General features: G+C 43.4%; 1 protein-coding gene across 1 annotated transcript in view; it reads left to right on the plus strand.

Annotated features, from left to right (window-relative positions):
- LOC102868048 (sialic acid-binding Ig-like lectin 8-like) overlaps positions 1–12,546 on the plus strand; it is a 125,677-nt gene that overhangs the window by 94,442 nt on the left and 18,689 nt on the right. The window contains exons 4-5 of the mRNA XM_006897361.1: positions 2,995–3,252; positions 8,889–9,054. Coding sequence (XP_006897423.1) covers positions 2,995–3,252; positions 8,889–9,054 — 424 coding nt within the window. The remainder of the gene's footprint in view (positions 1–2,994; positions 3,253–8,888; positions 9,055–12,546) is intronic.

Below are 12,546 nucleotides of genomic sequence, written 5' to 3' on the forward strand. Positions count from 1 at the left end.
TATTTCACTCAGCATAATGTTCTCCAGAGTCAACCATTTTGAATAATATTGCATGAGTTCCTTGTTTTTTAATGCAGCATAGTATTCCATTGTGGCATCTACTTCTGAAATAGCTTGCCTCCAGAAACCCTATGAACCTGGAGAAACGATGAAAGTTATTTAAGTGTTCAGGTCTTTAGTTCATAGGGTTGTTATGAGTTGCCTACGACTCACTGGCACTTAAAAACAACAGCAACATACAGTCTTTCCAGTTTAAGGTTCCAGTCCTTGGGAAATGACATCACGCTGAGAGAAGTGGAAGGTCAGAGAAGAAAAGAAGACCCTCAACACAATGGATTGATGCAGTGTGTGTAGCAATGGGCTCTTGTGTGTCAGGAAGTGTGAGAATGGCACAGGACAGAACAGGGTTCAGATCTTTTGTTCATAGCATCGTACACGACTCAACGGCACCTAACAGCAACAACAACACCTCCACCAGCAATGTGCCTATTTCTCTGATAATGATTTTCGTCCACTTCCTAAATTAATCCACTGTAATTTAAGTTTGCATTTTCATTTTGTGAGTAAGTTGAGTATCTTTTATTTTAGGAACCATTTTTTAAAAGATAGTGAGCTTTAAAAAAAAGTCTGTGTGATTTGTTTTAATGACTTGAAGTTCTTTGCATATGAGAGAAATCAGTTGTTTGATAGTTGAAAATATTTCTTTCTGCTTAGGGTATAATGATTTTGCAGGACAACAAGCATACAATTTTTTTATTTAGGTGCATTCACTGGTGTGACGGAGTAAGCTCTCACCAACTGACAAGGGCCAGCTGAATGCATCTTTTCCTAAATATTTTTTTATCTCATTTTGAGTTCTTGAAGTTGGCACCGTGCAAATTGGCAAATGCTAAAAAATACTCCTGAAGTCATGTGGTTCAAATCCACCAGCCTCTCTGCAGGAGAAGGCTGGTTAATCTCCTCCTGTTTGATTAACTGCTTCTGAAAAACCCCTGGAGGGTCAACTACAGTTTGGTTCTGGCTCAATGGTAAAAAACAAAACAAAAATGACTGTTCAAGGTTTACCACTAAACCACTAGTTGCATTTATCAACAGTTCCTTTACACCTTTAACTTTCTCTGCGTTGACACAATTTTATCAATGGTGTCCGCAATTCCTTCAGTGGTTTCGTCTTTGCTGTTAAATCCCTTTGCGTAGATATTTGACTCACCGCCACTGCATACAACAGAGTAGAACTGTCCCGCGGGGTTTTCTAGCGATGAGAGTTATGGAAGGAACCTTGGTGGCACAGTGCTTAAGTCCCTCACCTTCTATCCAGAAGGTTGGTGTTTCAAGCCTATCGGCCACTCAGGGGGAGAAAGATGTGACAGTTTGTTTTCCTAAAGATGTAGGGACTTGGAAACACTATGAGGCAGTTCTATTCTCTGCTGTAGAGTTATGGGTTCATAGTAACTGAATGACGGTAAGGAGTCTCTACACAAGCACATTAGCAAGTCTTTTGGTGAGGGGGCGGGGTCACTGATGAGCTCTAATTTAAAAAAAAAAAATCCGTTTCACCACCAGTTACGCATGCCCAAACATACTCATGTATTCAATCAAGTCTTAACAAGCCTTGCAAAGCGGTATCGTTTGTCAGCTGTGGTCCCTTCTCATCTCACAATGCCCTTCCACGCCAATATCACCCTTTAATCAACTCCGAGCTTTCTTCATTGTTGTTGTTGTTAAGTGCCTTCGAGTCGTAGACTACTCATAGCGACCCTATGAACGAAAGACCTAGACATTTGTATAACTTTGGTCCTTTCTCCAGGTTCATAGGGTTTCCGGAAGCAAGCTATTTCAGAAGTAGATGCCACTCCTGCTTCCAAGCTAGTTTGAATTGGGGAGCGCCACCAAACACTGTCCACCATGGGTGACCATTATTGCATTTGACTCTTCAGTGTCAGAGTGTTCAGCTTCACAACAACCACGAGTTACCTCTGTACAGCAGTGGACACACCAGGGCTATACGACCTAGAAGAATGTTTGACCAAAAACAATTAAAACCAGGCCTGAGGGCTGCAGATTAAAGTCACCCACCTTTGGCTTGGTAGCATCAGTTTCTGTCCACTGTACCAAATGGGCTCTCTACTATATTTCATTTTTATTTGAGTGAAGGCTTGCAAGTCGTACTGGTTTTCCAATCATTCATTGACCTTTTGTTTTAGAATAGTACCATATTAATATTACCATATTAATATTGTTGCTGTGTATTGTATTAATATTACCAGTATTAATTGTAATGTCTAATCCATTCCTCCTTGTGTACTGCCTTTCTCTTTCCTCATGTTCTCTTAACTCTCTCTTCTTTCAAAATGTCCCTCCTGTCCTGATAGTCTCATTGAGTTGCCCGTTCTCGGAATTCCCTCAGCCCAAGTCCACCTCTGTAGGTGTCATATGGCCTTGTGAGTGCGAGTGCCTACTTTTGAGTGTCTTGCTCACCAGACAATGACCTCTTTGGATATGGCTAAATTAAACATGCCTCTGTCAACTGTTGTTGAAAGACTAAACAGGAGATTCTTTGAATGTAAATCTGACATCTTCATTGGCACAGATAACTCATGAGGAGCTCATCTAGGCGATATTTGGAAGCAGGAGTGGCGTCCACTTCCTAAATAACATGCCTCCGGACACCCTATGAACTTTGATAAATGTTGATAGTTGTAGAGGGGTTTCAGGCCTTTTGTTCATAGGATTGCTACGAGACGTGCTCAACTCAAAGGCAATCACCAACACCAACAATAGGAGATATGGGAACCAAGGCAAGTCTGACAAATGTACATCAGCTCTTTGGAAAAATTGGTCTGCTCCTCAGCCTGTTACCTTGGACTTAAACTTTGAAAGTACAAGCCCATCAATCAGTGAAGAGGAGAGATAAATCCACGTGAGGGAAGGAAAGGAAAGACAGAGCCTCTAAAAGGGATCTGGGCTTAATTTTCTCTTTCTTCACTTCTCCAGGATCAGAAGCCCTGAGCAATAACACACCTCTTCCAGTTCTGGAGGGCCAGTTCTTACGTCTAATCTGTACTGCTGACAGCAATCCCCCTCCCACGCTGAGCTGGGCACGGGAGAACCGAACCTTGAGTCCCCCCAAACTGTTGCATCCAGGCATTCTGGAACTCCCTTATGTGAAGTTGGGGGACCAGGGAAAGTATATCTGCAAAGCTGAGAATACACTGGGCTCCCTGGCAGCATGCTTGATCCTCTCTGTGAACAGTAAGTTGGGAGAAGCCTGGAGGGGAAGGGCATCTGGCAAAGTGAGAATTACCTATTGGGTCTCCTCCTTCCTCTTCATGGGACTTCACAGCTGTTCAGACCCTCCTGGCCCAGGGAGGCCACGGATCTGTGCTGAAGCTGTTCTCTCGAGCCCAGCCCGTCCCTTACTTGAACTGGGCTGGTGGACAGGAGCAGCCGCGATGCTACCATTATGATTCCCTTTAAACCCAACGAGACCTTGGCCATCCGCTTCTAAGCGGCAGCACAGAGTTCAGCTCTGGTATGCTGCCTATAAGAATCAAAATGTCACACGTCCACTGTTGCTACATTGAGGGGAGGGTACAAAAGTGGACCCCTGGGGAAAGAACTGACTTGAGTCTGGATCCCAGGAGACACCATGAGTGGGATAAATGGGTCTTAGAGAAGGAAAGTGCTATGGTTCAAGGCTTTTGAATGTTTAAATAGAGAGTAGGCTGGGGAGACATGAGACTGCAGGTATATAAGATGGGGAGAGGGGAACGAAGAGGTGCTGGAAGGAAGTGGGCACAAAAGTGGGTCACTGATTTGTGAAGACTGTGCATTCAGATGCTTGACTGGGGCGGGGGTTGGGTCTCACCTCAAATGTCGCTTGCCTTTCAGAGAAGCCAAGCTTCTGGTCAGAGGTCGTTCAAGGCGTCAGCTGGGGAGTGGGCATCACAGTCCTACTGATACTCTGTGTCCTTGTCGTTTTCATGTGAGTGGAGCAATTATACTTTATATGAATGGTGAAGGGAGCGCTGGTAGCCCCGTGATAAGAAGCTGCACTGGAATCCCAAAGGCATGTGGTTCAAAACCATCAGCTGCTCTGAGGGAGAAAGAGAGGCCATCTCCTCCTGTGCAATTAAATTGCCTCTGAAAATCCACTATGGGTTGGTTCCGACTCAGTGGTAGTCAGTACAAACAACAGTTATACAATTAGGGAGCTCTGGTGGCCTGGCTGGGAGGGAGTTGCACCGTCAACCCAAAGGTAGGTGCTTATCTGTGGTGAAAAAGGTAAGCAATCTCCTATCATGTAATTGTCAACCTCTGAAAACCTGCTGGAGGGTCAACTATGCATTAGTTCTGACTCAATGATAAGGAGAGAGCCGAGAGCGACGGGCCGAGAGCGAGAGCTCAGAGCGAGACTTCCTGTGGTTTAAAGAACTCTGATGGCCTAATGGGGAGGGAGTTGTGCTGCCAACCCAAAGGCAGGCAATTCAAATCTACCAGCAGCTCCTCAAACCGAAAATAATGGGCCATCTCCTCCGGTCAGATTTACAGCCTCTGAAAACCAGCTCAGTTCTGAGTTAGTTCTGACTCAACCACAATGAGTTTGAGTTTAACAAAATTTATGATGGTGTAGGATAAACCAAAGATTCAATCTGTCACTCACAGAGTGCTACAAGTCAAAGTCCACAGCCCTTAACAACAACGATGTATGGTCTAAAACATTGCACAATTATTGTTAACACCACTAACCCTAAGATCTATTGAACACTCATAACACTTATGTCCTGTGGTTCAAATCCACCAGATGCTTTGCTGGAGAAGGAGGAACAATCTCCTCCTGTCCCAGTCAGATCCGATTTGACGGTACACACACACAAGAAAGAATAAAACAAAATTTAAAAAAAAGAAATGCTACATTTTTTTTAAACTAAAGAAACACGTCCTGACTTTACCCAACAAACTCCAAAGTAGCCCAGCTGAGACAACAATGTCACGTTAAAAAAATTTTTTAAATATTTAAAAAACATGTCCTGATTTTGTTCAATGAACTCCAATGTAGCTTAGCTGAGACAATGTCATTTATAGCTTCAAAACCTGGAGTTTCACTCAAAATGTCTCTTTAAGAGGATGGATATAGGATAAATACCACACAAGTTCAGGTCAGTAAATAGACAAAAGACACTGTGATGCTGCATCCTGTTCCATAATCTTGTCAAATATCATAATGGTTACCCATTATGTACAGTGTTTGGATGAGTTTCCAGATTGATTTATGCTGGGAAGTAGCAGTGGCACCCACTTCCTAAAACCAAATGCCTCTGGAAATTCTACAAACTCTCTAAACTCTATCAATGTACAGAATTGATGTTAGTTATAGAACAGAGTTCTGTACAGAAATGATGTTATTTACAGAACAGAGTTCAAGTCTTTTGTGCAAAACTTACTCTGAGTCATATTCGACTCGACAACACTTAACCACTGCTAAATGAAACTAGTGCTGTTATATTTAGAGGAACACTCTTCCACTTTGCACATCATTCTTTGTCAATGTGCTGTATGAAGTAACCTAGGTTTGCTGTGATGTTGAATCTTGTACCATTGGGGTATCAAATATCAGAATGGCTTCCCAATGTGGACAGTGTTTGGTGGAGCTCTCAGTTGTAAAACAGGTTTGGAAGCAGGAGTGGCATCCGCTTCCTAAACCACATGCCTCTATGAACTTGGAGAAAAGACGATAGTTATGGAAAGGCATGAGGTCTTTTGTTCTTAGAATCGCTATGAGTTGTGCTTGACTCGATGGCAGTCAACAAACTACAACAACAACCACACAAGTAGACTCCATGAGTATGGAGTGGACCAGTGGTAGAACTCTTACCTTCTATGCAGGTGACCCAGGTTTAAATCCCAATGAATATGTTACAAGCACAGCCACCATCTGTCCATCCATAGATGTTTGCATGTCACTTAGAGGTCTCTGAATTTCCGCACTAATGTGGACTGGGAAGGGAGGCCTGGTAATCTTCTCCTGTAAAATCAGCCACTTTCAAGTCTGAAATCATGGGAAAGGTGTAGGATGGGACAGTAATTCATTGTATTGTATGTGTATGGAATTATCATGCGTTAGGGACCAACTCTTTAGCAGCTAACAATAGACTCCACAATAAGGTACATATATGGGCAAGGATAAGAAGAAAATAAAGAACTTAGCATCCTACCTTCTTGTCCAAGCAAAGGGTCTGTTCCCTGGCTCCAGGTGTCAAGGAGGAGGGTATATCCGTTTCCTTCATGATCTGAAACGAGACATTAGCCCTTACCTCCCATAACAGAGAGCTAGCCAGGTTAAAAGACTCTCCTTTCTTTGCTCAGAGTGAGGTTCTACAAGAAGAAGTCAGCTGAGACAGCAACAAGAATAGATTACTTCCATCCCGTGTTAGATACACAGGTGAGTGTTATACCTCCTCCCAGGTGAGTGGTGTGGAGCGTCTGTCTGTCATCCAGGGTCCCATCTGAACATCTCTAGGGATGGGCTACAGGGACTCACTCACTCCATAGTCAAAAACTGAGCTCTGACTTTTCTTTCCCACTTTATTTCTCCTGCCATATTCCCCACAGTAATCATCCAGGCCAGAAACCTGGGCATGCTCTCTCGTGTGCTCTCTCTCACTCTCACGCCCTCTCTCCTGCGCTCTCTCCTGAGCTCTCTCCTTTCCCCTCCTCTCCTCTCCTCAGCCCTTCCCTCCCCTCCCCTCTCTCTGCTCTCTCTCCTCTCCTTTCTTCTTCTTCTTCTTCTTCTTCTTCTTCTTCTTCTTCTTCTTCTTCTTCTCCTCTCTTTCTCTTCTCTTCTCTTCTCTTCTCTTCTCTTCTCTTCTCTTCTCTTCTCTTCTTTCTTCTCTCTCCTTTCCTCCTCTTTGTTTCCTAAAGCCAGAAACTCACCCACCAACAAGTCACCATGGAGTCAACTCTGACTCATGGAGTCACAGAGCACAGAACTGTGCTCCAGAGAATTGTCCAGGGTTGGTTTCTTCTTTTGGGTGGACTTGAACCTCCAATCTTGCAGCCGTCAGGCAAGTGCGTTCACTGTCGCACCACCCTGCGATGTCCAAGACTCACTGCCCATCTTCATGATCAACAAACTTCTGCTCCACCACAGCACGTGCCTCCCTTGCAGGTGGGTGCCGATGTATGTCACAACTGTGAGCTCACAGCTCTGTGTTTCTTTCCATCACATTATAATTTGATGCAACTCTAATTTGCAATTGTCATTGCTGGCCGTTGAGTTAAAACTGACTCCTATCAAAACAACTGTAACATATCATTTCACCCCAGTAAGAATCGCAAAATTTAACAGAACAGCAAGCAACAAATGCTGGCGAGGTTGTGGAGAAACTGGAACCCTTATTCACTGTTGGTGGGAGTGTGAAATGGTGCAACCACTATGGAAGGCAGAATGGCGCTTTCTCAAAAAGTTGCAAATAGAAATATCATTTGACCCAGCAATTCCACTCCTGGGATTTTACCCTAAACAAACCAGAACTGTCACCCAAGCAGATATAAACACACCCATGTTCATTGCAGCTTTGTTCACATTAGCAAGGAGTTGGAAACAACCTAAGTGCCCATCAACAAACGAATGGCTAGAGAAGCTGTGGTATATTCACACAATGGAATACTACGCTGCATTGCAAAACAAGGATCTCATGAAATATTATACAAAATGGGTGATGAGTGAATTATCTCAGTCACAAAAGGACTAATACTGCATAGTGCCACTGTTGCAAAGCATGACTAACAACGGAGTTGAGAGGGAAACTAAAAGGGGATAAATAATGAATACTGCATTGAAACAGATGAGGAAGAGAACCATTTAGGAGAAAGATATGATTAGGTATTATCGTCATGACAAGAATCCAGAATGAAAGCTGCATAGTGGTGTGGACCAGGAAGGGGGATTGTATAACAGTGAAAGAATTCTTTTTAACTTTTCAAAGAGAAAAATGAACTGGGGTGGGGTGCGGGGGTGACAGGGAGGAAAGTGTGCAACAACGAATTAATGGAAATTTTTTTTAAAATTAAAAAGAAATAAAACCCACAAAAAAGAACCTGACTCCTAGCTGACCTTACAGTGGGTTTTCATCAGAGGCAGGAAATTGCATGAGAGGAGATTGCCTGTAAGTATTTTTAAAATAATAGAATATTGTCTCCGTGCCCTCCTTAATGTCTCACAGTGCGCATCGTGCCTGGATAGAACCTAGGGAGGGTTAATTTCTTTCACTCCTTCTGTTTCCATGCCTGTGAAATGGAGATAAGAGTTCTATCGTCTGCAGAGAGAGGTGAAAGAATTCCGAGATTTGGTAATAGGTACAGCCACAAACAATTAAGTGCTTGACAACTAGCTGGCTGATTGATGGCTCACGCCCACCCAGAGGGACTTTGAGAGGCAGACCTGGCAACGGGCTTCCAGAAGGGCACAGCTTTGAAAATCCTGGGGAGCAGAAACAGAGAGTTGTGATGATTGTGCAACGCGATGAAAACCACTAACGCCAGTGATTCATGTGTGTAAGAAATGGGGAGGTGCCAAACATTTGTTATTCATATTTTTAATCTGTTTTTTTAAAACCCTATAGAGAAGTTGTACTCTACACACGTATTGCCATTATGAGTCAGAATTAGTTCAGTGACAAGAGCGGCAGGCCGTTATCACAATTAAAATTTGCTAACCGTGTGAATAAATGTGTCCTCAGGAAATGTGTGTGGAATGAGTAAGTGGATAAATGTCCGTCAGCACCACGTTCCCGCGAAGATTATGTGTTGCCTTCTTCAGATCCCAAAGGCCTCATCTTACTCTTTCTGTCTTTCCACTCAGGGTCACCTGTACGAATCCTTATCAGGCAGTCCCTTGGACCACCCAAACTCAGCAGCAGCTGAGCCCACCTCGAATGAGGGGCTGGAGCTTCACTATGCCTGTGTCAACTTCCAAGAGGTGAAGAAGCCCTGGAACTCAGCGGAACAGGAGAGCACCGATGCCACTGAATACTCAGAAATCAAGATCCAAAAGTAAGGACTCAACCAGAGCCCCTGTCGCTGTCTGGAGCCCAGGGAAGGCGTCTCTGAGGATAAGCGTGTCCCAGGGATAGACTCCTGAAGCCCTGCTCGGTGACTGAGCCAGAGGAATACGGAGTTACTTGGAGTGTGTATTAGGTTGCTGTGGTGGCTAGAACATGTTAGCCCTGACAGGGTGACTTAAGAAACAAGAGAAATGAATTCTCTCACAGTTCCAAAGGTGAGGACCTTTATTTAGTTCAAGATGTTGATGGGCTTGTGGCTTTGGAGATTTTAAAGAAAGATTCTTCATCTCTTCTACTTTCTGATTGTTGTTGTTGTTGTTGTTGTTATGTGCCAGTAGTGAACTCTGACTCGTGGTGGCCCTATGCCCAATAGCTCCAAACCCTGTCCTATTCTAAGCCAATCTCACTGTCTCTGACAGAGAGTTTCTGGTAGACCTAAACATTTCTTGATTGTAGTAGCATAATTCCAATCTCTGACTCCAACTTTATGTGATTATCTGTCTGTACCTCTATCTCTTGTCTTCTTATGTTTGGTTAAAGTCTACCTGTAAAAATAGTGTAGGAGGCATGGGGGTGGCCGCATTTGACCACCACTGACTTCAGAAGGACTAAGGGTCCCCATCAACAGCACAAAGTGGATTTCTATGAGGTCAGATACGCCCCTCACCAGGTGTCAGATCGACACCTTCTTCTAACAGTTGCAATGGAGAAGTACTCATTACGTCTCTGCTGGGTTTGATCACTTGTCGCAATGGCCACATGGAACTCACATAGGATACTAATCTAATTCTAGTTCTTCCTGTCTCAGAATGGTGGGAATTGAGGTTTGGGCAACCCACTAGTCCTTTGGACTAAATACTTTATGCATGTGTCTTTACTTTCTATTCCCTCTTTTTTTTAAAAATGTATTATTAATTTCCATGAAAATGTACAGAGACTTTGGCTTTCCATTCATTCATTGTTTCACTTTTCTCCCCTCCCAACACTCCCCCCAATACACTCCCCTCTTGGAAAAGTAAAAGAAAAATTCTTTCATTGTTTTACAATCCCTCCCCTCAGGTCCACTCCACTATGCAGCCTTCGCTCTGGACTCCTGTCATGACAAAAATACCTAATCACATATCCATTTTAAATAGTTTTCTCCCTCATCTGTTTCAATGCAGTATACATTATTGAACCCATCTTTCTCAGTCTCCCCCCAACCCCGATGTCAGTCCTGTTTTACAACAGGGGCACCATGCAGTATTTGTCCTATCGTGACTGAGATATCTCACTCAGCATAATGTCCTCCAGGGTCACCCGTTTTGTATAATATTTCATGAGTTCCTTGTTTTTCAGTACAGCGTAGTATTCCATTGTGTGAATATACCACAGCTTCTCTATCCATTCGTTTGTTGATGGGCACTTAGGTTGTTTTCAACTCCTTGCTATGGTGAACAAAGCCGCAATAAACGTGGGTGTGCATTCTTTCCTCTTCTGGGCTGTGGACATGAAGACACTTAACAACTGCCCCTTAGCAGGCTCCTTACAAGTTTTTAAGACCCCAGTCGCTACTCACCAAAGTAGGAAATAGACCATTGTCTTTGTGGCTTATGTTGTGCCAGTTGACATGGTTTTGAAGATTATCCATGTAAGTGTCTAACTCCCCAAGGGAAGTCCTGCACTGTGTTCAGTCTGTATTTTCAGTATCAAGCTTTGGAAACGGTACATAGAGCTTACTTAGTAAATCTTCTAAATGAATTGATCTTTTTTTATTTTATTATTTTTGTGTGCGTGTACCGTCAAATCAGATCTGACTGGTACAGGAGGAGATTGCCCCTCCTTCCCTGGCAGAGCATCTGGTGGATTCGAACCGTGCACCTCTGGGATTGTAGTTGCAGCTTCTTGCCACTAGGCCACCAGAGCTCCCCTAAATGAATTGATCTTGAGTCAGGTGAGAGAGAGACTGCGTCCAGGCTCTGATGAAGACTCCTAGGGCATACTTTCAGCTTGGATCTCTTGGGTTTTTTTGTTTATTTTTTTTATTAATTTTAATGAAAGTTTACAGAGACTTAGGATTTCTAGTCATTCATTGTTGCACTTTTCTTCCTACCCATCCCTCCCCCCCCATCACTCCTCTCCTTAAAAAGAAAAACTCTTTCATTGTTACACAATCCCTCCGTCCAAGTTCATTCCACTGTGCAGCCTTCACTCTGGACTTTTGCAATGACAAGAACACCCATTCATATGTCCCTTTTAAACAGTTCTCTCCCTCATCTGTTTCAATGCAGTATACATCATTCCTCCCCTCCTTCTCTGTCTTCTCTCAACCCTGATTGTCAGTCCCCTTTTACAACAGTGGCTCTATGCAATATTTGTCCTTTTGTGACTGAGATATTTCACTCAGTATAATTTCCTCCAGGGCCATCCATTTTGCATGATATTTCGTGAGTTCCTTGTTTTTCAATGCTACACAGTATTCCATTGTGTGAATATACCACAGCTTCTCTATCCATTCATTTGTTGATGGGCACTTAGGTTGTTTCCAACTCTTGGCTATTGTGAACAAGGCTGCCATAAACATGGGTGTGCATATATCTGCTTGGGTGGCAGTTCTGGTCTCTTTAGGGTAAATTCTCATTAGTGGAATTGCTGAGTCAAATGGCTTTTCTATTTGCAACTTTTTGAGAAAGCGAGCCTGGATCTCTTGTAAGCTCAAAATCACTAGGTCTTCCTAGATATCTCTCCTTGGAAGACTCCGGCGTCTCACGCCCCTGGACTACTCATTTTCCATCAAACTTAGATTCTTATTCCCCTAAACATCTCCATCTGCATGACTCACAGACTCCTTATATTTTCTCAAACCTGGGTTTGTTGTTTTGTAGTGTTTGGTCTGTTGGTGGTGGTGGTGGTGGTGTTGGTTCTTCAGCCAGGACCTGATATCCATTTCCTAGGCAAGAAGAAAACATCATGGTCCAGCTCTTGGAGAAGCTCTAACCTCCTCCTAGGACCCACTTGACCTTGACATTGACACTCATTTGATTTTGAAAATCCCTCCTCGTCTGCTCTGGTATTGTAGGGCCCAATTTATATGTGAGGAAAGCTTGTTTCTCTAAGAACCACTTCCCTAAATCTAGTGAGTTTGCATCTCTACTTCCTCCTTTCTGGTTCCTTCCCCTCCTGGAGGCTGTCAAATCTGGCAATAGAATAAAATGTCTTTTTTTTAAAAAAAAAATTCTTTAGTGTGTGTACTGTTATATCGGATCTTACTGGTACAGGAGGAGATTGCCCCTCCTTCTCCAGCAGAGCATCTGGTGGAGATTCAAACCGCATACCTCTGGGATTGTGGTGCAGCTCCTTGCCACTAGGCCACCAGATCTCCCCAGGATAAAATGTCTTAAGATGCAGTTAAAAGGTCTTCTCTAGCATAAAAAAAAAATTCTGCCCAAATTGTCTACTACTGCTATGAATAATAGATATGGATGTTGTTGTTGTTGTTGTT

Source organism: Elephantulus edwardii, unplaced genomic scaffold (assembly GCF_000299155.1).
Source record: "Elephantulus edwardii isolate Elephantulus edwardi_28Jun2011 unplaced genomic scaffold, EleEdw1.0 scaffold00208, whole genome shotgun sequence".
Taxonomy (NCBI): Eukaryota; Metazoa; Chordata; class Mammalia; order Macroscelidea; family Macroscelididae; genus Elephantulus; species Elephantulus edwardii.